Here is a 26,295-nt window from a genome sequence, read left to right as displayed (position 1 = left end):
AGCCACAGATGCTTCTCTGAAGATGCCAGCCACCGATGCTTCTCTGAAGATGCCAGCCACAGATGCCGGCGAAACGTCAGGAATAAACTCTTCTAGAACATGGCCACGCAGCCCAAAAAAACCCACACAAATCTATTTCCCCCATATTTTGTGCCATGTTGCACAAAAACATCCTTTCCCTAGTCGGTGCAGATATCCGAAGGCAGTGTATTGGAGTTACTTGGACAGTACCGAACTACATTGAATGTTAATGGTGGAGTAGGTGACGTTCTTTGGGTTGCACAAAGGTGCACCAAGGTTTGGCCCAGCCAGAAGGAAAGCATCCTTGGTGATGAGGGATTGTAGCCTCCAAACAGCAATTTCCACCTGTCTCATCCTTGTTTTGTCTCACCTGTTCCAACTGCAGGTCAATGGGTTTCTCGAACAGGGTCCAGATCACATTCTGGTTGCATCCCGGCGTGGTCAAGGATCCCGTGTACCGATAAAAGCTGGCGAGGTCATCCGTTTTCGGTAGGAGGGAGTCCAGGCGCAAAGGTTGCATAGGCTTTTCACTTCCTAAACACATAATTGGAGGATGCTTTTCTCTTTCTCATTCACAATACATTGCATTGCTTGCAACCAAACAAAACCTAGAGTCCATTTGCACAGAGATTCCCCCCAAAGACATTTTGCGTCTCCTTAAAATCTGTGGTTTGAGAGCGTCGGATTATGGATTCCGGAGACCGGAGTTTGAATCTCCGCTCGGCCGTGGAAACCGAGTGGGTGATCTCAAGTGAGTCCCACTCTCTCAGCCTCAAAGAACAGCAATGGCGAACCCCCTCTGAATATATTTTGCCAAGCATGAGAGTTGCCACAAGTTGTGGCATGCGTGTAACAACTGACTGAGAATAATTGGAGCATGATGCGTCTCCGGTCCCTTACCTTTGAAGGGGATTTCTCTGAGCTCTGAAATGAGAGGCGCGTAATGTTCGTTGTGTTTGCCCACCTGCGATAGATGAAAATGATGTCCAAAGTTATCGTTTCATCTTCTCTAATTTCCAAGTCGGACCGAGGTGGCTTGGGTTCAAATCCCCACTCAGCCATTAAGTGTGGAGGAGTCGCTTTCCCTCTCATCCTGTCCCTTCAAGTAATGTCCAACTTGGGGTGACCCTATTGTGGGGTTGTCTTGGCAAGGTTTGTTGAGGGGAGGTTTGCCTTGGGCAAGAAGTCACACTCTCTCAGCCTCAAGGGAAGGCCATGGCAAACCTCCTCTGAACAAATGTTTTCAAGCTGCAGATAGTTGACCCCCATGGATAAAAAACATTGGAGGTTCAACTGTACATTACTCCGTAGCAGAGCTTGCAAAATCTTCCCAGTGTTAAAACCAAAGGCTTAAACTGGATACAAACTGCTTCCGTACCTGTATAAAAAATCCAAGGACGGCGACGCCATTTTCCGCGAGGGCGTCTGATAGCGTGGCGTATTTTTCCTTGATGTGGACAATGTGAAGCTGAGGAAGAGAGTGAACGGAACGGTTGTAGAAAAGAGAGATAAACAGGCATTTCTATTCAAGTTTGCAATAATAATAATAGATTTTGGTGTGCGAGAACCTAAGTTTATCAAGCACATATTCTATCAATCACATATTCTATCACTCACATATTCTATCAATCAATCACATTCTATCACATATTCTATCAATCACATATTCTGTCAATCAGTCACATATTCTATCACTCACATATTCTATCAGTCAATCAATCACATATTCTATCAATCAATCAATCAATCACATATTCTATCACTTGCATATTCTATCAATCACATATTCTATCACTCTCATATTCAATCAATCAATCAATCAATCACATATTCTGTCATTTTAAAACATTAAAGTACAGAGGCAGCACTTTATTTCCCCTGGATTCAATCAAATCAGGATCAGGATCGATTTCCAGTGGGAACTAGGGGCATGTGCCCCGAATCAGGATCCAGAGCTTTTCGTAGTGGGAATGACCCCTTAGAAACATTGACAATGGTGGCACAAAACCAAACCAAACATTTGCATTGGGGGGACCTGGAGATTCAGTGATGTCCAAACTCTGGCCCTCCAGATGTTTTGGACTTCAGCTCCCAGAATCCCAAACCATTGGCCAAGGCGGCTGAGGCTTCTGGGAGCTGAAGTCCAAAACAATGGGAGGGCCAGAGTTTGGACATGGCTGTGACTTAAGTAAAAAGAATAGTGGTCTTTTTATTTGTGTTTTTGCCAAATTCACAGGGATCCTTCACCACGAACCCCAACAAACGCGGAGGGACCACCATATACATATTTACCTCCATTGCGTATCTCTCCCCGTCAATGCTGTGCTCCGATCCAGGGCTGACCCGCCGGCTTGACTTTTGACTGTCGTCGTTCCCCCAATGGAAGTGAAACTGGACCGCCTTGTATTTGCCCGAAAGCCCCCCGGATTCGATCTTGGCCGACCCGTCAAGGTTCACCTGGACTGAAAGGGGCAAAACCATTTCAAAAGCCAGGTCCTATCCTAAATAGGTATCAATAGGGGGTGCAAGGGGTTCAAATGGCATCAGGTTGGACCCCATTTGGGGGTGAAACCACTGCTCCCAAATGACTAGTGGCTCCCAGGGTAGTGGAGTAGGGATGGTGGCTAAAACCCATAACGGATTCATGGCTCTTCCGCCCCAAACCCAAATGTGGACAATGGGAAATACGATGGACTTAGAAGCCTGGGCCAAGACTCACCCGTATGGCCGTTGTTGATGATGCTCCAGTTTGTGCTTTGCTTGACGTTGTATTTCTCGAAGCGGAAAGGCAGCAGGTCCCAGTCGTATTCCACTTTATTGGTGACGATGTTGATGGGCGACTGTCCGTCTTTCCCACATTCGCCATACAACTCGTCCCACTGCCGGGGCTCTGTTGACCAAGAGAGACCGGTTTTAACGCTGATCCAGGTTTAAACACAGCGAGGTTCCAGACTTTACTTGCACATTCATGGTTTTGCATCCGGTCCAATTAAATGTCGACGCAAAGGCGCAAATATCCGCAACCGTTCGCATTAAACACTTACATGTAGACAAGCCCTCGGTGTTCCTCCAGGCATTGCTTCCCAAATATTGGTCCCTACTTCCGGACATTATTGTTACACTGTTTGTTGCATACACCTCTTTGTATGTGTGTTTTAGCTTCTCTGTGGATATGTTGTTCTCATTCTGGCCCCGGACTTTGGATCCAAAGCATGTAGGTTTGCAAAGAGGGTTGTTGTTTGTGACACTTACCTTTACAATGCGGTTCTTGACATTTCTGGGAAAGGTAACACCAATGTGCTCCATCTGCAAAAGAGATAGCAAAATGAATGTCAATTGAGATAAGAAATTTAAATCACCCTGATATTATTATGATTCTTATTATTATTATTATTATTATTATTATTATTATTATTGTCCCACTTGTTCCTGAAAGAAGCAAACGGTTTTGCAGAGCAAACACTGGGAATGTGATAAGAAAGGGTTGCAAACCTTTCACCGCTCGCTTTATTACAGGAAGGCAGTCAACGGTCTTCCTCCAATAAATGCCTTCCTCGAGTGGCAATAAATGCCTCCTAAAATAAAATTATGGCTTCCCGTGATGCTCTATATCCCCTTCTAAACCTCATCAGGGGCTGCGTCCGCACTGCAGAAATAATCCAGGTTGACACAGCTTTAACTGCCAGGCTCAGTACTATATAATTCTGGGAAATGTAGGGGTTTTAAAAGACATTTAGCCTTCTTTGTCAGAGAGCTCAAGTGCCACAACAAACTGCAATTCCCAGGGATTCCGTAGCAGTTAAAGTGGTGTCAACCTGGATTATTTCTGCAGTGCGGATGCTGCCTAAATCCCTCGCCAAGGGATTGACATTATTAAAAACCTAGTCCTTATCAGTTTGCAAAGATCTGCCATCACAGTGGGCCCTTGGCATCTTCTAATAGGGTTTGGGAATCCCAAAATCCATGGATGCTCAAGTCCCATTAAATACAATGGCAGAGTAAAATGGTGTCCCTTAAACAAAATGGCAAAAAATCAAGGTTTGCTTTTGGGAACGTATATATTTAAATATATATATATTTCCAAGCCATGGATGCCTGAATCCATGGATGACAATCTCCGTGGATATGGAGGGCTGACCGTACCCATTTGTAAGGCGTTGCTCTCACCCTGAGATTCCTCCACCGGAGAACCAATGGCTCCGGCAGCCTTGGCGGTGGCCTTGCCACCAAAGTCACAGCGTGACAAAGTGGAAAAAACAAAACAAGGGCGAGATGGAAAATGGAAAAGCTCGGTCTCGGAAAGGTCACCGGAGATTGCCGAGGCAGCAAAAACACATCAGCAGAAAGTTTGCTCCTTCTCAATAATTCAGTGAAATCTCCTCTCCTGGGGTCTCTCCTTTCTGCGCTGTCAGCATTTGCACTCGAGGCAAGCTCTAAAATGGGCTGGCGAGGTGGGAAGGACCCATTTCTGCTGGAAAACCGAGCGTAAATTCGATGCGCCGAGGCGAGTTTGTGCCAAAGGGTTGCAAGTTTCGGTTTGTTTTTCCTCCCCTCTGCAGAATCCAAGGCGGTCTTTCTGTCTTGTCTATCTCTTTCCGTCTTGTCTGTCTCTTCCTCCATCAGATCTAAGCCTTCGCTTGTCAAGATGCCTGGCGTTTCTCACTGACTCAGCTGCCAAGCTGTCTTCTTGAAGGAGCCTTGCCAGTTTGAATCGGTCGGGCAGAGTTAAAGGCCCGAAATATTTTGCGGCCCGAGGCCAAAGGGTCAGAAGCACTGGCGGCCGAATTTGATTCCAGACATTGCTGAAAAGCCGGCCATTGCCCATGTGGCGTGCCATCCTCCGTTGGAACCTTTTGACCTTGCTGAGGTCCAAAACGCACTGCAGAAATAACCCAGTTTGAGACCACTTTAACAGCCTTCTGGCTCAATGCTAGGAAATGCTGGGAATTGTAATTTATGGTGGCACCAGACAGCTTTGGAAATGCGCTTGTGTGAATCACACACACTCTCTCACAGGATGGCATGGGCAACCTTCCTCTGAACAAACCTTGCCAAGAAAAACCCATGATGGGGTTGCCCTAAGTCTGAAACGACTTGAGGACACGCATCGACAAAACCAATCTCTCACATACATACATATACACACATATACACACACCACTAACCTGGCACATTGTACTTTGCCAGGCCTCTGGGGCTAAAAAATGGGCACAGTTTGCCCAGGCAGAAATGGATAAACAAGCATAAGCCGGCAACCGCAGTGACAGAAGTCACAGGTCTCTCTCTCCTCGGAAGACCACGGTCCCATGTTCTTTCACAACATGGATCACAATTGTTTGTGTTGAAGGTGTGACTCCTCCAAGGATGAGTTGGGGTTCTCTGCTGTTGAAAGCCAAGATCTTTGGCACTAAGTATGGGGTAAATCTTATTGTTATGCCCTTACCGCAGCCAATGCCAACAAGGCAATCTGAATGGATACGGAAGTGGCTAAAGGTACCTAAGCCATCTCTTTTGGATCAAGAGAGACAGCAGTTTGCTCTCCATCTGTTGCATTGAGCAACGGCACTTAAAGTGGTGTCAAACTGGATTACCTCTGCAATGTAGATGCACTCACGGAACCAGCGGAGGCAAGGGAAATGCACACACACAAACACACACGGCACAGAACCTGCCCTTTGTCCGGCCGCATACACAGGGAGGGTTCTTCTGCTTTTCCAGCTTTGCGCTTGTGTTCCTTTTTGGGGACAATGGGAGGAAATGGTGCACCACAGGTGTATGCGCCTGGAAACGTTCACAATGGGTCGTCACAATGAATCAGGGAAGCCGTGGGACCCATGGCTTGCTAGGAAGGACAGTTTTCCATTTATCTCGGCCAGAGGCTCCAGAGGTGTCGGGCTGACCGCCAACGGCTAAAGATCAGGATCCCAAAGTGAGTTGTTCCTGTTGTTGTGTTGCTTTCGCATCGTTTCCAACTTATGACAACCCTATTGTGGGTTTTTTTGGGGGGGGGGCAAGTTTCTTCGGGGGGGGTTGCCATTGCCTTCCTCTGAGGCTGAGAGAGTGTGTCTTGCCCAGGGTCACCTTAGCCAAATTCATAGAAGAGGGCAGAGGCCATTGCCACCTTTCATTGCAAAGTTTGGGCAAGGGTTCGAGTCCTTGCTTGGACATGGAAAGACACTCTCTCAGCCTCAGAGGATGGCAATGGGAAACCCCTTCTGAAGAAATGTGCCAAGATGGTGCATTCACCTTAGGGGCCCTATAAGTAAACATGGCTTGGAGGAACATAACAACAACAACAACAAACAAACAACACCGAGAATCCCCCCAAAACAAGGATTCGGTGATTGATCTTTAGCAGCTTTATGCTTCCCTCTCCCTCTCTTTTCCCCCAAAGTAACTTATTCTGGATAAGTGTGTAACTTATAACTTGCTCCTTCCTTTTGGATCCCAAATGTCGATCATTTGGATCCCAAGTACCGACTACGGCCCACTTTAGCTTAGTTCCGAGTGCGAGACTGCTATGCATGTTGCAGATGGCTCTCTGCGGCCTTACGAAAGCCAAGGCCTCCCATTGAAGATGTCAGTCCAAGTTGTTGTGTAACTGTGTTGACTCCTTGGTTGTTTCATCTCAAGGGAGTCCTGGACCTTGGGGGCTCTTCTTCTCCTCCCCATCCTTCCTTCCTTCCTTCCTGCGGATAACCTTGGTGCCGGGGAAGAATTCTCTCCCTATCGTTTCAATTAATCTGAATCGCAGCTTGTCCCCGGTCCAAGTTTACAGTCGGGAGCCGCTCGCCGTTTCCTTTCCCTTAGTTCAGCCTCCCTTCTTTTGGTTCCTTCGGATAACAATGCCGTGCGACGGAGGCGGCGTGCGCTATTTAAAATTGGGACACAAACAGATCTGTTTCATTTATCAAGCCAAGCGGTCGGAGAGGAAAAGACTGTTTTTGCACGGCGCTGTCCAAAAATAAAAATGAGAATGACTCTTCTCGATAAAGAAACATCTTATGGCTTTGTACTTTTGAGGCCAAAGCGTGCCCAAAATCATGTAGCGCTTGTGATGGTACCCACAACTCACTTCCGATGCAAATACGGTCAGTCCTTCATATCCACAGAGTCTGTATCCATGGATTCCACCATCCATGGCTTATGGATGGATGGATGGATGGACGGACGGACGGACGGACATAAAATCCAACAAGCAAGCCTTGATTCTGCTTATATAAAGGATGCCATTTTACTCCAGCGTGACACTTGGCTGGCCATATCCGCAGACTTTTAAGTCGCCAATTCAAGTATCCACGGCTTGAAAATATATAATGCGTAATATAAAATCTTAATGTAATGTTGCAGCCGTTGAAGTTGGATGGAGTTGCTAGCCTAGTATGTGGGATGGGGAACGGTGCGCTTTGCTTCTGGAGCTGAACATGAGAAGGAATTCCTTGGAACGGTTATGCTTTGCATGCCTTTTCTGACAATCCTCATTCACACCTCATTTCTGGGATGGATGCAGCGACATCTCCATTGCAACGCTGACTACTTATCGGGGGAATTTTGGGGTCACGTTTGGGCCAAAGCCATTCCTAAGATGTTTGGTTTGGATTGATGGAGTGGCGGACTCAAGGTTTACCCTTTCATGGGGTTTGCTTGGCGAGATTTCTTCAGAGCTTTGCTGTGGCTTCCATGGCATAGTATGCCATATATGACTTAGGCCTGTAACAGACTGCCCAAATAAAGCTGCTTCGGGTCTCATTGGAGGTATGCTATTTAAATGACGCATGGGTCCTAAGAGTCCGGAGGTCGCGCCAAAGCCACACTCCATTCCTAAGCACCGGAGTGCAGCTTTGGTGCAGCTTCTGGATTCTTTGGGTGCATGCATCATTTAAACAGCATACCTCCAAAGAGACCCGAAGCAGCTTTATTTTGGCAGTCTGGAATAGGCCATAGTATGCAATATATGGCATAGTATGGAATATGTGGCATAGTATGGAATAGTATAGAGCCTCAAAAAGGGCCAGTTCTCTCGAAGGATGGCATTATCCCTCCAGGTTTCTCGGCCTCATCGAACGCAAAACCCCAAAAGACATCTTTTCTTTTAAACGAAATATTAAATGACGTCTCTTACTTGCCACCTCCCTTGTGCTTTTTGAACCTAGTGATTTTTTAATGTCTGCAAACGTCTCCTTGCAAAGGGCCACTCCTATGCGTTCAACTGGATTAACATTTAACATTTCAACAAATGGTTCAGCATTAAGTACAGGAATCATTATGCTTTCTCCACCTTCTCTAGGACTCCTTACGCTTCAGCATTAAAATTTAAATCATTACAACATTTCCTCCTCCTTCTCTAGGATTTAGGCTGGGACCTTTTTCAACACATGTTTCAGCGTTCAGCAATTATTATGTTTTCTCCACCTTCGCTAGGATTTGTGTTATTAAAGATATCCTGGCTCCAGCTTGCCTTTTCCCAAGTAAGACCGTCTGCATTCCCTTTGGCTTGGAGCCTGTAAGAACATGTCCGCACTGTCGATTTAAAGTGGTCTGGATCCAGTTTTCCAGTCCGCATTCGATCTCGGTCATTTTCAACGTATGGCAACCTCAGTGGGGTTTACTTGGCATGTTTCCTCTGGGGCTGAGAGAGTGTGACTTGGCGCACATGGCTGAGACGGCATTTAAACCCTCGTCTCCAGAGTCACAGCTGAACGTTCAAACCACTCTCGGTCGCACCTGAAATTCAGGACCACTTTCTCCAGCGTCTCCCAGCTTTGGCCACCGAAGGCAATGGTCTTGCTTTGCCCAACGATAGGGCCGTCCCCATAGATATTCCATTATGGACATGTGCATCCTATGAACTGGGAACCCAAGGACTGCTCTGAGCCCTTCCCTTGCACAGACAGATCGTCTTGTATCAACGGTACAAAATGCTTTTGGCACAGTGCGGCATCTGTGTGCGTTTGTCTCGCACAAGACGGAAGCTGCGCCGACTTCAAATAAAACAATGCAGCAGGGAAGCCAAAGGTGAGTCCCACCTTGGCAAGCCAGTTTGCCCTCGTCGATCCAAAAATGTGCCAAAGGCGACAGGTTTTTCTTGGCCAAGAGGCGAAGGCGTCTGCTCCGTCATGCCAAGGCTCTTGCAGGGAACATGTTTATTTTATCTTATTCTCTTTTACTTGGCCATCCAGGTGGAAAGGTAGAGGAGGAACCCTGTATTCTTATGAGCCAGATCAGAAGTGCAACAGGTCAAGATCTCACAAACTCTGGTTTTAAATGTAAGGTCCTTGGGGCAAGGACCAGTTATTTTGCACTAGTAAAGTATGGTGTAAATTTCGGGTAGCTCTGTCTATCTATCTATCTATCTATCTATCTATCTATCTATCTATCTATCTATTTGTGGCATTAGATTATTTGTCTATTCTACCTACCTACCTACCTACCTACCTATCTCTCTATCTATCTATGGCATTAGATTGTCTATTCTACCTACTTACCTATCTACCTATTTATCTGTGGCATTCAATTATCTGTCTATCTAGTCTGATCAATCTGTCTGTCTGTCTGTATGTCTGTGCCATTAGATTATTTGTCTGTTCTACCTACCTACCTACTTCTCTATCTATCTATGGCATTAGATTGTCTATTCTACCTACTTATCTAGCTAGCTAGCTAGCTAGCTAGCTATCTATGGCATTCAATTATCTGTCTATTCTAATCTATCTATCTATCTATCTATCTATCTATCTATCTATCTATCTATCTATCTATCTATCTGTGGCATTAGATTATTTGCCCATTCTACCTACCTACCTACCTACCTACCTCTCTATCTATCTATGTCTATCTATCTATCTATCTATCTATCTATCTATCTATCTATCTATCTGGCATTCGATTATCTGTCTATCCTATCTATCTATCTATCTATCTATCTATCTATCTATCTATCTATCTATCTATCTATCTATCTATCTATCTGTGGCATTTGATTATCTGTCTATCCTATCTATCTATCTATCTATCTATGGCATTAGATGATGTCTATCTATTTTACCTGTCTATCTATCTAGCCATCTGTCTTGAAAGCATTCCAGATTATATCGCAGATACTGAGTTTATTCACATTGCAGTTACAGCACTTTGATTAAAAGATCTCACTCACGGCTCCATGGAACAGAACCCTGGGATTTATAGTTTGATAAAATGCTTAATGGGGGGACATTGGTGTCAAGGGAAACCTTTACTTTTAAAATACTTAGGATTTGCACCAGAGCACTCCAGCGCAAATGGTTAAGTACTTCACCAAAGTGCTAATCCAGGGCTTGCACAGTATGCATCATTTCTTTATGCATTATTCCTTTTCATGGACATTTTGTCTTCCTTCCAACATGCAAACCCAAGGCGGGGATGATAGTTAAAGTATCAAACTACAGTGGGCCCTTGGTATCTGGTGGAATTTGAATCCAAGACCCCCCCCCCATGGACTCCAAAATCCATGGATGCTCAAGTCCCATTAAGGACAATGGCATGGAATCCTCTATGGATTCATCCGTTCTTTTTATCGTTCCGTCTTATCAGGTCAACCTGAATCCGACCCGCTATCAATGCGAGAGAAATAGCACGGTGTAGTGGTTTGCGTGTTGAACTTGGACTCCGAAGTCCAGAGTTCAAATCCCGGCTCGGCCGTGGAAACTCACCATGGGCAAGTCACACACTCTCAGCCTCAAAGGAAGGCAAGGAGAGCGCCAGGTGAACCATGCCTGAGTCGGAGCGGGCAAAATGAAGTGCTATCTCTTGGCAAAAGCCCAGCACAGCGGTTCTGCAGAAAAGCCGGGCTTCGGGTATGAATCAAGGTCAAAACGGCATGCGGTATGGGATATAAGGAGGAGAAAGAGGCTCTCGGTTCACTTATTAACCACAGTTACCAGAAGCACGGTGCAAAACTGGCAGCGGCTCTGGAGGGAAGGCATAGCGGGTGAACTTTAAACTGAGAGCGCATGGCGGGGGGTCACACCATCACAAGCCGTCTTTACCGTCACACCCTGAATACCATCCTAACTCACAACAGAAGTAACACCTGAGACATGTAATGTAGGATCTTTAACATCTTTGCCTGACCAAGAAGCCGGCGAAGCTCCGAAAGCTTGCGCCGTACATTTCAGGCTTTGGAGTTGCTGCTAGTGGATTTTGGGTTTTGTTGCACTTTGCGACAGAGCCAGGATGACTACTCCTGAATCCATACCCTATTAAATATAAACATAGAACACATATATAACATAATATACATCCAAAGGAGTTGAGGTTTCTAGTTTTGGAGGACAACGAGGGCACGCTTTGTGTGCCTTCAAGTCTTTCCTGACCTATGGCAACCCTAAGGTAACCCTCTCATAGTCCAATGCTCAAACCAAAATTTGCTGTTGTCATTGTGTGCCTTCAAGTCATTTCCGACTTATGGCAACCCTAAAGTGACTCAATCATAGGGTTTTCTTGGCAAGGTTTGTTCAGAGAGGGTTTGCCATTGCCTTCCTCTGAGGCTGAGAAAGTGTGACTTCTTGCCCAAAGGCACCCATGGATTTCCATCGCAGAGCCGGGATTCAAACCATGCTCTCAATGCTCTAAGCACTTCTCCATGCATTTAATGCTCCAAGCACTACTCCATGCATTGATCGCCCCAAATAATTGTTCTGCCACCAAGGAAATTTCTCCTTCCTTTCCCAGGTTTCTAGCCCTGCCTTGGGCAAGTCCCACTTTCCAGCCTCAGAGGAGGGCAATGGCAAACCCCCTCTGAACAAAGTTGCCAAGAAAACCCTGCGATAGGTTCACCTTAGGGTTGCCATGAGTCGGAAACGACTTGAAGGCACACAACAAATTGTGGTTTGAGCATTGGACTGTGACTCTGGGGACCGGGTTCGAATTTGGGTGGAGGGGATTTACACTCCAGATTGGGTCATTGCAAATAGTTGCACCTCGACTTGGGTGCCATTTTGCAGTCCCTTCCAATGCAGGAAATTCTGCACATGTTTTGGAATAACCTCTTAACTTCTCCTTCCTAAAAGATTGTGGTGTTTGTTTTATAAGTGCATGTGTGCTGTTTTGAGTTCATTTCGTCCAGGATGATACTGACAAGTTCGGATATTTGCTCAGCCACCGTTTCCCCGAGATCCAAGAAAAACCTCCCCAAATCCCTTTCCGTTTTCCGAGCCGATACCGACATATCAAGATAAGACATTTAACACATGAAAAAGAAAAATCACCAACACATGGCTTAAAGCATTGGCTGCAATGCGTACAAGAAGCCAACGAATGGCTGAGATAGTGGCACCGTTGCTTTCGGAGGGTTCAAGGTGCACAAACTTTGTTTCGTGCCCAAAATGATTCAACAATATTGTGCATCAAATGACCTTTAGGGTATGTGTATAAGGTGTCTATACATCAATGAATACTGTAAATCAATCAATTAATTTCATGTTTAAGTTCGGGTCCCATCTCCAAGATGTTTCATTTATATGCAAATATACCCTGAAACACTCCCAAATCCCTTCTGTTCCCAAGCATTTCGGATAAGGGAGACTCAACCTATATATATGGATATCTATGTGTGTCTCTATATATCTATACCTCTCTAAAAATAAAATGCATAGACTGTGTAGTAAAAGGTATGCATACTTTCCAAAGTAAAACATGACCCCCGAAAATATAGAAGCAAGGGGTCCTTGGTTTAATTCTGCCAAATGTCTCCATGTCTTTTGTGCATTTTGGTTGGTTGCATAAAGGTATCTCTGGAGCTTCAAACTACATCTTTCTTCATGCAAAGCCGGTGCTCTACCACTGAGTTAAAGTGATGAGAACATCACCGATCCTTAACCTTTTATAAACCGAAGGCAATGATTTCTGATTTATGGCAATCCTAAAGGTCTTCGGAGGAGGTTTGCCATTGCCATCCTCCGAGGCTGAGAGAGTGCGACTTGCTTGGTATCACCCACTGAGTTTCCAAAACCGACCCAAGAATCGAACCCGGTCTGCAGAGATATAACCCAACATTCAAGCCACTAACATTATTCCTTTCTAACTTTGGAAAGGGTCTGATACATGTCACTACATCCCAGCCCAAATAAAGGCAATATAGCAGGGTTTTTTCCATCCAAGCTTAGTTCGCAATAACCCATCGTCCTTCGTTTTAAACTCCCTGATCCAGCTTTCCTCTGATGTAAAAGAAATGGATGTAAAAGATGAAGGGAAAGTGCTTTTTATGTATATATGAAGTTTCCAAAGAATAACACACTGCAGCGAATGCAAACCGACTTAAAACAAACGCTGCAGTGTGTTATTCTTTGGAAACTTCATATTACAATATTTTCCAAACCCCCCAAATCATAACCATGATGGATTTGCATCTTTGTCTCTCTCTCTCTCTCTGGTCTCAAAGTGTCAGAAACCTTTTACGTCTGAATCCAGCGCATACTGTCTCAAGGGATATATGTGAAGCAAACCGAGACATCTCCAAAGCTATTCGGAGAGAAATGCACAATTTTGCACTTTGCGATGAGTCTATTTTAAAAGGTTTAAAATGCAAGCAGCAGCAAGGTTTGCTATATTGCTCCTCTGCGTGGTTTTAGTCTCCCAAAGTCGCACTTGGACATTGCGTTTCTGGAAGGGCAAAGAGTTCGGCTCGGCATCCCTTTGGGGTCAGAGGAAGAAGCCGAAATTGAGATTTCCTAATAAAAAAGGGCTTACCTTCTTTGGCTTCTCCCGATGCTGGGAAGGAGTAAAGGGAGAGGAAGACCAAGCTGCGGAGCCAAACCATGATCTCTCTTCCAGCTGGATCTGGGAGGATGCGGTGGCATCGATCTCCAGTGAGCTGCGTATATAGAGATCCCTGACCTGTTCCGGGGTTTTTATACTGGATCACCTTCCCAGGTCCTAAGGGAAAGGGATGGGAACGCCTCCCTCATCCCGCTTTTCGTCCTTCCAGCTATAAACTGCAGTCATGCTTCTGTCCCCGGAGTAAACTCCTCGGTTTCCTCCACACCCTTCAGAAGCCGCTTGTCAAAGTGTCCAAAGGCGCCCAGGAGATGACTAGTTAACTTATTAGTTCAGGGCAACTTTCTCGCCTCTTTTCTGACAGCCATCTCAGGTTATTGGCAAGCGGAGGACGACAGAGCTGTCCGATATGAATTCCTTATCTCTTCTGGGTTGTGATACTAAATTGCGTGACTTGCTTCTTCTGCTGCTGCTTTTTAACCCTTGGCTTCGTCACCTGTAAAGGGAAGCACAGGAATCGCAAAGCGGGCCGAGAAATCGGACATCGATATTCGGAAATCGGATACCGATGCCAAACGGCAAACGTTTCTCTGCCGGTCCGGCAAAAGGATTGCAGCACCCATCGTTCCCAGCTGGCGACTGACCGCCTCTGCGTCTCATCTCATAGGGTCCGACATTCAGAGCTGGCGAAAGACTGGTTTAAAAATGTTGTTTTAAACCATGGTTTAAAGGGTGGTTTAGCCATGGTTGAAACGGTGGTTGAAACCCCTGCTTGCCAAACTTTGGTCCTCCAGGTGTTTTGGACTTCAGCTCCCAGAAGCCCCAGACAGCTTGGCCAATAGCCAGGAATAATGGGAGAAGTCCCAAACATCTAGAGGACCAAAGATTGGGAACCAGTGGTTTAAACCATGGTTTAAATGGTGGCTTAAACCATGGTTTAAATGGTGGTTGAAACCCCTGCTTCCCAAACTTTGGTCCTCCAGGTGTTTTGGACTTCAGCTCCCAGAAGCCCCAGACAGCTTGGCCAATAGCCAGGAATGATGGGAGAAGTCCAAAACATCTGGAGGATCAAAGATTGGGAACCAGTGGTTTAAACCATGGTTTAAATGGTGGTTGAAACCCGCTTCCCAAATTTTGGTCCTCCAGGTATTTTGGACTTCAGCTCCCAGAAGCCCCAGCCAGTTTGGCCAATAGTCAGGCATTATGGAAGAGATCCAAAACATCTGGAGGATCAAAGTCCTGGTTTCTCCTCCAGTGCTGACCTATGCCTTGCCCCATCCTGGATTGTTGGTTCCATCCTGGTTTGTCTTTCAGTATTGACTTTTTCCATATTGGCTTGTACTTCAATCCTGACTTATGGCTTGCTCCATCGTACATTATCCTGTGGTCCTGAATGGTGGTTTGTTCCATCCTGGTTTGCCTTTCAGTATTGATTTGTAACTTCTTCCATCCTGGCTTGCCCTTCAATCTTTCCTTGTGAATTGCTCCATTTTGGACTGTCCTGTAGTCCAAATTTGTGGTTTGCTCCATCCTGGTTTCTCTTTCAGTGATGACTCGTAACAACTTCCATCCTGGTTTGTCCTTCAGTCCTGGCTTGTGGCTTGCTCCATCATGGTTTGTCCCTCAGTTCTAAGCAATGTTTCGGCCCTGAGGACCGGCTGATGCCATAGCTGCTCCTGGGCATTTCACAGCCCATAGCCTGCCGATCATTGCATAGCCCATGAGGCTGTATGCTCAGGAAAGCATTGCACCGGAAACTCACAGGTCCGATGCTAATCTCTGAGCTCAGGCCAAATCCTTCCTTCTCAGACCTCTTAAAGCACATATTTTGGGGGGAGACAATTCTGTTCCATGGCACAGCTTTGCACAAAACTGCCCAGCTCTTCTGCAGAGTTGTGTTCCTGCAGAAGGCCCTTGTGCTTTCAGGCTTTTGGGAAACACAGCGTCCTCTCTTCTCTTGCAATCGCCAGCGCAGGGCCTTTGGGAACAAAGGTGTAGCTTTCCCTTGTTATTGTTCCTCTCCAGTATCCGGTTCTTGGGAAAGGCAAGTGTCCGCTTAGCGAGAACGCAGAAAGAGATAAGCTGGGAGCGATCTGGGGCTGAGCTTTTGGCATTGCAAAGACAGGCCTGGATACGTTGGGGCGAATTAGGGATGGGAAACTTCACACGGAGCCTGGCGCTTTTGGGGTCCCACTGACAACCACAATCCCTTTCCCATGAGTGTGGTTTCCCATCCTCAAAGATGGCTTATTTCCTGGCTTGCAAGTCATTTTCTGACTTATGGAGAGCTTAAGATTAGGGGGTCTTTTTTGGCCAGGTTTGTTCAAAGGTGGCCTGCGTAGTCTGAGTGTTGGATCATGACTCTGGAGGCCAGGGTTTGACTCCCAGCTTGGTCATGTAGACTCACCAGGTGGACCTTGGGCCAAGTCACATTCTCTTGGCTTCAAAGGATGGCAAGGGCAAACCCGCTCTGAAGAAACTTGCCAAGAAAGCCCCAAGACTTAGGGCCACTCCAAGTCGGAGACGACTTGAAGGCAAGCAACGACGGCAACAAATTCAGGGGCAGTTTGCTCTTGCCTCCCTTTGAGGTTGAAAGATTTGGGTGTGCCCTTTGGGATGACGATGCCATCATCCCCGACGGAAACAAAAATGATGTTTCCCAGTTTCCTTTTAAATAGGTAGGGATGCAAAACATAGAGTCATGGAACATCTTGGAGAAACCTTGTCTGGCCAGGCCATTAGCAACATCTGCCTTTTCACACTGCAAAAAGCATAGTGGTCCGATCCCACTTCCAAATAGCCATGGCTCCATCCTATGCCATGCTGGGATCTGTAGTTTCTGAGAATTGTCTTACAGAGAGCTTCCAAACTACCCATCCCAAGATCTTTTAGGATGCAACCATGGGATCGAACTGCTATATAGTCGGCCCTAGGGTTTGGTTCCAAGACACGCCGGATACCAAGGGCCCCATGCTAAATTTACTTTTGCTCCCCGTCCCTTTCGCCGTAGACTTCGCACTCGCATCCTCTCTCATCCTCTGCTTTCTTTCCTTTTTTATCTAGAGATGCATCAAATGAAACTCTCGCTTCCTTTTTCCTTTGGGGATTTATATGAAAACCGGGTCTGACATATCGCAGAGGCAGCAGCTGTTCCAAAGGATGGTGCCAAGGGTGCTTGGCAATGGGTCAGAATTTTGATCTTTGATGCGAATCGGGCCCTTTCCTCGCAGCTCTCATCGTGCCACGTCCCTTGAAGACATATGCAGACTTGCCAAAGGTTGGAACGATGGATGCTCCGGTCCAAGCGTTGGCAGGGAAAGATGTCCAGAACCCAAAGCTATGTCTCCCGCAAAAAGCCATGTTGCCAAACGGTTAGATACTTTATCTCTTTTGCGCAATTGCAGATCCACGGATCCTCCATCAAGTGTATTAAAATATTCCACAATGTATCTCGACCATTTCTGAAAAAGCAAACCTTGGCTTTGCCATTTTATAGATGGCACTTGGCCATTGCATTTAATGGGACTTGAGCACTTGCGGAACCAATTCCCAGGGCCCACTGTAATACTACTGCTATTACTACCACCACCACTAATAATAATAATGCCACGTTATATATAATGGGACCTAAGCATTATTTTGGTATCCACAGTGTGCCTTGGAACCAAAACCCTATGGATACCCATGGCCTACTTTAATAAAACAACCACAACAACAACCCATTGAATATAACGGGACTTGAGCAACCATGGATTTGGGTATCCATAGTGTGTCTTGGAACTAAAACCCAGCCGATACCCAGGGCCTACTGTAAAATAATAATAACAATACTCGATTATATATAATGCGACTTGAGCATCCACAGATTTTGGTGTGCTGCCATGTTGCCATTGGTTTGCCTTTGCTGCCCACTGCACAAGGCAAGGATGGAAAGGGGATTTCTGAGTTAATTCATGCTGCATTTTCTGATGTGTTTCAAGAGAAGGGAAAGAAACGGAGAGATTCTGGTTCCGAGGGGTTTCTGCAAGATCTCTGCAACGGGAAGCAGGTGGTGCTTGGAAAGGAGGAGAAAGGCTGGTGGCGGAAGCGGCCAAAGAAGGAAAAGGGTCAGGTCTTGGAGTCAGAGAGTCTCAGAAACGCCGCCGGAAAGTCCCAAAATGGACTAGGCGTCTTAACCTGGCTGCAAGGAGGCCAAAACCTGCCACTTTTAGTTCTTCTTCTCCTCTGAATATGGCTCGTGTTCACATCACAGCCAACATCTGGAGCTGGTTGTGATCGTTTTTGCTCTTCGTCTCCCATATTTTGCGACAGTCGTTGTGACTTGGTTGTTGTTGATGGTGGAAATCCATGTACATTTGGGAGCGCACGCCTTTCCTAAAGAATCCAATCCCACCCCCCCTTATTCCGATTTCTTAATTCCGTGCCATTTCTCCATTGGATGAACTGAATGTATGGATGTAGTCTTGAAACAGACACAATGCGCAGTTACCGATGAAAGCCAAGGTAGTGTGGTTTGAGCATTGGACTACGATTCTGGATTCGAATCCCTGTTCGGCCATGGAAACCCATTGTGTTGCCTTGAGCAAGTCACACTCTCTCAGCTTCGGAGGAAGGCAATGGGAGACCACCTTTGAACCCATCTTGAGTCCTTATTGGGACTCAAATGGTTTTCCTTTTCGGTTTGCTTGGGTCGTTTCCTCCTTCTTTGCCTTTCTGCAGATTTAGATTTTAATAATAATAATAATAATAATGATGATGATGATGATGATGATGCAAGGTTTATCTGACATTGCTTTATATTGCAATTGATCGCTGAACTTCTTGGCAGGAAAACTGGGTTTGCCTTTTTTGCATGCCTTCGGGTCTTCTCTGGTTTTGATCTGCATTTTATAATTGGGTTTTTGAGTTCTAAATGGGAGAATAAGGGTCTTGGAGTCCTTGTTGTTGTTGTTGTTGTTTGTCTTTGAGTCATTTCTGACTTATGGCGAACCTATTGCGCAGGTTTTCTTGGCAAGATTGACCAGAGGGGGTTTGCCGTTGCCATCCCCTGAGGCTGAGAGAGTGTGACTTGCCTAAGGTCACCCAGTGAGTTTCTGTATCCGAGCGGGGATTCGAACCCAGACCACTACACCATGCATGTCTGCACTGAAACTGACTCAGTACAATTCTTATTTGGAGTCAACAGCCAATGTCGTCGCAGTGGTTTCAGCATTGGACTACAGCTCCGGAGAACAGAGTTCGAATCCCGGCTCGGCCATGAAACCCACTCTCTCAGCCTCAGAGGATGGCAATGGCAAACCACCCCCCCCTGAATAAAATTGCCAAGAAAGCAATAGGGTCGCCATAATTTGGAAATGACTTCAAGGCACACAATGACAGCAACGACAACTATTACCATTGCATTAATTGACATGATGGGAGTTATGAGTACTGGGGGGGGGGGAACCTTACTAAGGGTTTTTTATGGTGCAGCACGGAAGGAGTTCAATGGAAGATAGTGGCACCATGAAATACCGCAACAAGCGATGCCAACCTTTGCAATGCCACTGGGTCCGATGGTCCTCTTCCCAATTTAATTATGCTTTCTTTGCCAATGTGGGATGGTCTTAAAGCCTGGGAATGAATGGGCAGACACCAGAGACCCAGGGCCCTTTGAAGGAATGTGAGACTGGGCATTTCAAAGCCGAAATCCACAAGAGACAGGAATGCCACGGAGGGATGTTTTTGGTGGGAGAGTGCCAGCAGAAAGTCTCGTACCAGATACGCTGGAAAGGGATCACAAAGCATGCTCTTTCCCTTGTAGCCGAAGAGGAAGGCTTTCATCCGCTTGAACGTCAAAACACGGCTTTGTAAACTGGATAATGGTGGGACGGGGTTGTTTGCACTTTGCCTCTGCGTCAGGAAAATGGAGTCTCATGGGTCAGTAGCTCCTTGCAGAGAGGTCCAGTGTGGTGCATCGGCTTGAGCGTCGGACTACGACTCCGGAGACCATTGGGTGTCCAGTGAGAAATATCGAATATATAACAACCAAGAAATGGGAAAATCCAGAAAACGAGATGATTTTCATTTTACGGTGGGAAACGGAAAAAAAGTACGGAGGGTTTCGGCCGATTTGGCAAAGGAAAAGAAGTGGGGAAAGAACTATCGGAAGATCTCCTGGCCTGGAAAAAATCCTTTGAGAAAGATTGGATGGGAGGCGATTACTTTTGGGTTGGATGGCTGCATCCGATGCCCATTCAGCCATGATGAAGTGCGAATCCCCAGGAGGAAAGGAGGGAAAACAAGCAAAAACGAAAGGTTGTTTAGGCCATGAATTGTTAAAATGTTTGCAGAGGGAGTTATTTTTGTCAGGCTGCGACATTGGCCCAGTTGCCTACCCTTCAACTGCCCCGAATCGTCCGCCGTCCCACTTTCCCAGCCGCTTGTCAAATGTCCCGGTTTCCTCCTCCTTCTCCTCCTTTGGTCCTCAGCTTGCTTCGAATTGCTGCAAACGGAGTTCAAAAGTGGTTTGGGTTCAAGTAACACAGCGGAGGAGAAAAGAGAGGAACGTGCAGAATATTTTCCTTCTAAACGGCAGCATCCTCTCCGACTTGCGCATTCTTCCTTTTTCGTGACTTTCCCCACCTTGGCCACACTCTGGCGGTGCTTGGCTGCGCATGTCTTGGTTTTCATCTGTAAAACATCAGGCGAGACAGGAGACTGGTAATGAATTTTTCAAGAGACACATTTCAACCGTTGCCAGAGTTATTCGCTCTTTTCTTCAGCTTCCAATTCCCCATGGCACGTTATGCCATGTTACTCCCATGGCATGCTATGGGACAGAGTAAGGTGCCACATGGCCATTGTGGTCTGCCTTTCAAAGTGTGTTTGTCAACACTTGGACCGATTTCATCTCAAGGCTTCAATTGGCAGTCCTGGTCCTGGCCTGGAAGGCAAAGGGAATACTAGATGGATTTGTATCACATATACAACTCTTGTTGTCCGAAGGGCAGCGACTGAACCTGGATGGAGAGTGAGACTTTCTCAACCCAAGAGCAAATTGGCATTTTCAAGGGTGACAACAAGGCCCATCATCCTTTTGGCAGCACAAAGGAGTTCATAGAAAGGAGCAATATGTGTGCCTTCATGTCCGTCTGGACTTATGGCAATCCTAAGGCGAACCTGTCGCGGGGTTTCCTTGGCAAGGTTTGTTCAGGAGAGGTTTGCCGTTGCCATCCTCTGAGGCTGAGAGATTGTGACTCATCCAAGGCCAAAGTGGGTTTTGTGATCGAGCCAGGAATCGAACCCAGGTCACCAGTCCTAGCGCAACACTCAAACCGCGACGCCATGCTTGCTCTCAAGTCATGCACAAAACATGGGACTGGACAGATGGTGATTTCTTGACATTAAACGCATACAGCCCTCAGCTTGGAAAAGGGATTACAACTTCCCTGGTCACCCTCCATCTTCTCAACATCCTTTTTGAATTGTGGTGCCCAGAAGTGGGCACCAGACAGGCCTTCTTCAAAGCCAACGCCTCGCCATCTGTGGGTCTGCCATTCGCAAACACAGAACTTTTCTGTTAAGCGCACAACACGCAATGCACAAGTGTGATGCTTGCTTTTGAAACACTACCCTCTCCTGGCCATGTGCGGCACCAAACCATTTCTGCAAAGATGAATACCGAACCCTTTCCTCTTGCAAACTACCGGACTATTATGGTGCTATGATTCCACTTTAACTGCTATGGCTGGTTCCTGTGGAGTCCTAGGAATAATAATAATAATAATAATAATAATAATAATAATAATAATAATATCCTGCCTCTCCAAGCAGATCGACGTGGCTAGCAATAATAAAACAGCATTAAAATACAGTAAAACATCATAACTCATAACCCATAACTCTGGTCTCGCCGAGTCCTAATCCAACACTCGAATCCACTAGTAGTACTTGCAGCAAGTGTTGGGTCTAACCTGGACAAATGCCACCTACTTTGGCCCTAAAGGGCATCTGTTTGCCTTGGAAGGCATCTCTGGCAGCGTTTCATTGTGTGGGTTTGTGCAAAGAAGCAACTTCAATGTTTGGCCGTTAATTAATGTAATTGCTCAGGTAGGCAGCCCAAACAAGAATCTTGACCTAGAAGGCAATAGAAAGATTAGTGGGAGCTTATTGGATGGCTTTTCCTCCTGGGCTCATCCTAGCAACCTCCAAGGACGGGGCTGATAAATATAACGCTGTGATGCACAAGGGTTGATGTTTAACCCACAGTTTGGGTAGCGTTGTAGGAAAGAGGAGTGGGTACTGCGGGACTTTCCCACTGGGACATCAAACGCAAATGGTCATCCGACTTCTGATCCAGCTCAGCTCCGTAAGACACGTCTTTGTGTGTAGTGTGTCTTTGGAAGCTGTTATCAGGCATTACAAGGGTGAGAGCGAAGGGCCTTGAGTAGCTGTCCCATACGGTGACCCAACAGATCTGTGATTTAGAGTATCCTCTTCAGAAGCAAAATGTAATAGGGTAAGTTCTGGACTACCTCTGTCCACCCAACAGACTGACCATTGGGCCTTTGTGGGCAGGATAAAGGGTTTTCTGGTTGGGATGGGCAAGACATCATCCTGGCATTGACTCCTGACCTTCAGTTCTGGCCTTCAGCTTTGATTCCCAACTCTGAGATTCCTGACTTGGACCTTCAATGTGACTCCTGGCTTCAACTTTCAGCTGTGACTCCTGGTCCCAACCTTCATCTCTGGCTTCAGCTTTGACTCCTGACTTGGACTTTCAGCTGCGACTCCAGGTTCCAACCTTCAGTTTTGACTCCTGGCCCCAATCTTCAGCTATGACTCCAAGCGCTGACCATCAACTGTGGGTCTCAGCTCTGACCCTTTGCTCAGATCTTCATCTGTGACTCCTGACCCTGACCATCATCTTTGACTCCCGGTTCTGAATCCTGGCTTGGACCTTCAGCTGTGGCTCCTGGTTCTAAACTTCGGTTGTGACTCTTGGTCCCAGTCTTCAGCTGCGACTCCAAGCTCTGACCCTCAACTTTGGCTCCGAATTCTGAATCCTGACCTTCAGCTGTGACTCCTGGACCCCTTCTTCTGACCCCCAGACATAACTCCTGTCTCCCTTCTATTGGCTGCAATTGATTTCCATCATGTTGGGAAACCAGAACTGTCAAAACCTAACTGCTCATATTTGGAACAAACATCTGGTGCTTTCTTTAGGCATTCCCCACATGACCATGGCCTTAATTTCGGTGGTCTTTAACTCTGCGGTCATCCTGATGGTCGCGTACGCCAAAGACCTGCACAAACCCATCTTCATCCTTTTCTGCAACCTGGCCATCTCCGACCTCCTCTCCAGCTCCTCGGGTTTCTGGATCGCTATGGTGTTCATCACGAATCCTCAAAGCACCGTGGTCGGGTCCCGAGAAATCCTCAGAGTCTACGCCGTCTTCACCACGTCCATCCTAGCCACCATCTACAACTTAGTGGCCATTGGGATCGAGCGTTACTTGGCCGTGGCCGAAAGCCTTTGGACCAGGAGACGGGTCACCCGGAACCAGGTCTTGGGCATCGCGTTGGCGATTTGGGCGTTTGCCGTCTTCCTGGGTTTCATGCCTATGATGGGATGGAACTGCTTGGAGAAAGGCAACATCTCTACCTTTTATAGCCCTCTGTGCATTGACTATCTTGCCTTCATCACCATCCCTCACAGTGTGATGGCCTTCGTTCTTCCGTTCTCCACCTACTTGGGCATCATTGTATTTTTGAGAAAGCACAAGATTTCAATGGGGGCGTTGGGCCAAGCCCATTCCACTTACCGGATAGCCGAGATCCAGGTAGCTAGGACCAGCATCTTCATATGGGTCATGGCTTTGCTCTCTTACGCACCTTTCTTCACAGGCGTCGTCTTTGATTCGGCCACTCGACAGTGCCTTAGCAATCTCTCTCCAGGCATCTACGTCTTCCGAAACCTTACGACTGTGATGATCACCATTAATTCGCTGGGGAACCCCATCATATACACTCTGAAAATGAAAAAGCTGGGGAGTCGGATCAAGACCTTGAGGTCCCCTTCCAACAACCGCGTCGATGTCCAAGTCATTGGGAAGATGTGAGCTTGCTTCTGGCTGTAGGAACTGGATCGAGTCCCTATGGATTTCAAACCGAAAGTCTTGAAATAGGCACTTCAATACATTTCTGCTCAGTTCAATGGGACCTACTCTCAGGTATCTTTCTGCATAGCTGATATCTTGGGCAGGTTTCGTGGAGGTCAAAGCCACCAACTTTAGCACCGGATTCAATGGACATCTCCTAAGGATATACGGGAGACCCTCCATATCCACGCATCTGTTATCCACGGATCCAACTCTAAATATAAATATTACTAACAACAAACCTTGATTTTGCCTTTATATATAGGGGACACCATTTTATTATCCAATGGGACTTGAAGATCCGTGGATTTTGGTATCCGTAGCGGGGTCCTGGAACCGAACCCCAGCGGATGCGAAAGGCTCACTATGCAACCAAACTCTGGGTGCATCTACACTGGAGAAATAATGCTGTTGGATACCACTTTAACTGTTGTAGTTTTGTGGTTTTGCAAGGCATGGAGTCTTCTTTGCCATTTCGGCAGCCAAACGTTGTGATCTAGGTGTTTCTTTGTAACATGCTCAGGAGGCAGGCTTATTTGCGGACCCCTTTTCTCTCCATTTTGCTGCCCATTGATAAGGGATTCAAGAGGCAGCTGCTGTCTGTTTTTCCTATTGTAGGCAGACCCACAGAGATACAACAGGTCCGGCTTGAGAAAAATCCTATACCTATACATCAGCTCAAGCTTCAGTGCCCTGTTCGCTGCAAACCCATTGCTGCGACCCGATGCGGAAAAAGATTTTAGAACCCCCTCCCCAAAAAATGGGACTCAAAGCCCAAAAACATAGCGCCATTAAAAACTTACAAAGGTGACCATCAAAATGGAATTAAAACATGCAGCAAAACTGGATGAGAAATGCCCAATACAATCCCATTTATGCGCACTCAGGCGCAGGCCTACAATGCACTCAATGTGGGACTTATGATCACATTGTATTAATTTAATGTCGATCGGATCGAAGCCTGAGATGTTTTTCATTCAAACTGGTTTGTTTTCTCTCCCTTCTGACGTTTGCGCCGGTGTGATAAATGTGTTTGCTTTTGTTCCCTGCGGCGCAATAAAATCCCCGCATTGCAATAAAATGCGACGCCTCCTTCTAGTATCATTAAAGGACAACCTGGGGATATTAAATTTAATCTTGCGGATGCGTCAATGCACAAAAGATAGGGCTGCGCTGAGGATATTTGCACATTTTTAACGGGTTTGGCACCTCACCTTAAAGGCAACCTGCCCAAGGAATAAGGCCATATGGGCAAGATCCTAGAGGGAAAGCACGGAGTAGTGGTTCGAGTGCTGGACTGCGACTCTGGGTTCGAATCTGGATGGCCATCTTTGCTTGTGAGTTCCTGCATGGCAAGGTGTCGCTCCGAGAGCCTTTGTGGCTGAAAAGCGGGATTTAAATACAATAAGTAAATAACTAAATGAATAAGGTGTTGGACTGGATGGTTCTTGTGGTCGCTTCCAACTCTATGATTCAATAACCCCATCCTTTCATCTGATCCAGTCTATCCCATCCATCCATCCATCCATCCATCCTTCCTTCCCTCCGTCCTGTTAATTTCCAGGCCCAATACAAGGTGTTGATCATAACCTTTAAAACCCTTCGGGGTTTAGGTCCAGCCTGTTTATGGGATCGCTTTCTTCCACATCGTCCGCCCGCGACCGCGGTGTATCTCTTCCGGCAGGCCTTCCCAGGTCAATACTCCAGCAACCTCATGTTTAAGCAATCAACAACTGCCCCAACTGCCTTTGCCTTGCCTTTTAATAATTGTTTTAATAATTGTTTGATGATTTAATTGTATTTTATTGCGGATGGGGGGTTAGAGAGGGTTTGGGATATAATGGTAATAAGTGATTGTTGTATTTTATGGAGGTTTTAGTGTTAGCCGCTTTGATCTTTTGGAGAAGCGGGATATTAATAATAATAATAATTTGATAATAATAATCCCATCCAATCTATCTCATCCATCCATCCATCCATCCATCCATCCATCTAACATCTATCCATTCATCTAGCTATCCCCTCCATCCCTCCATCCCATCCACCTCCCTCCCCATCAAATCTATCTAATCTATCTATCTATCCCTCCAACTCATCCATTCTGTGTCATCCCTCCCTCCCTCCCAATCTCTCATCCATCCATCTCACCCATCTATCCTTCCTTTCCATCCAATCTCATCCATCCATCCAATCTATCCCTCCATCCCATCTCAGCTATCTCATTCATCCATCCATGATCTATGTACTGTATCTCTCCCATCCTCATTCCCTCCCTCCCTCCCATTCAATCTATCTCATCTATCTATCTATCTATCTATCTATCTATCCATCTATCATCTAGCTAGCTAGCTATTAATCTATCTATCTATCCATCCAGTTA

The 26,295-nt window shown here is 46.3% G+C and overlaps 2 protein-coding genes across 2 annotated transcripts in view; one reads left to right on the top strand and one right to left on the bottom strand.

Moving 5' to 3' along the window:
* The window catches only part of CA4 (carbonic anhydrase 4), a 15,341-nt gene extending 789 nt beyond the window's left edge, over positions 1–14,552 (bottom strand). The window contains exons 1-7 of the mRNA XM_042442260.1: positions 13,747–14,552; positions 3,274–3,327; positions 2,741–2,911; positions 2,314–2,483; positions 1,400–1,489; positions 922–985; positions 392–555 (exon numbers count right to left, since the gene is read on the bottom strand). Coding sequence (XP_042298194.1) covers positions 392–555; positions 922–985; positions 1,400–1,489; positions 2,314–2,483; positions 2,741–2,911; positions 3,274–3,327; positions 13,747–13,816 — 783 coding nt within the window. The 5' untranslated portion in view covers positions 13,817–14,552. The remainder of the gene's footprint in view (positions 1–391; positions 556–921; positions 986–1,399; positions 1,490–2,313; positions 2,484–2,740; positions 2,912–3,273; positions 3,328–13,746) is intronic.
* Positions 14,553–22,997: 8,445 nt separating this feature from the next.
* On the top strand, positions 22,998–23,876 carry LOC121917012 (lysophosphatidic acid receptor 1-A-like). The gene has a single exon (XM_042442604.1). The coding sequence runs from the start codon at positions 22,998–23,000 to the stop codon at positions 23,874–23,876; it is 879 nt and encodes a 292-aa protein (XP_042298538.1).
* The last annotated feature ends 2,419 nt before the right edge of the window (positions 23,877–26,295 follow it).

The sequence above is a fragment of the Sceloporus undulatus genome, chromosome 11 (genome assembly GCF_019175285.1).
Source record: "Sceloporus undulatus isolate JIND9_A2432 ecotype Alabama chromosome 11, SceUnd_v1.1, whole genome shotgun sequence".
In the NCBI taxonomy this organism is placed as follows: Eukaryota; Metazoa; Chordata; class Lepidosauria; order Squamata; family Phrynosomatidae; genus Sceloporus; species Sceloporus undulatus.
The sequence above is the reverse complement of the archived record's forward strand: the minus strand, read 5'-3'. Positions and strand labels throughout refer to the sequence as shown.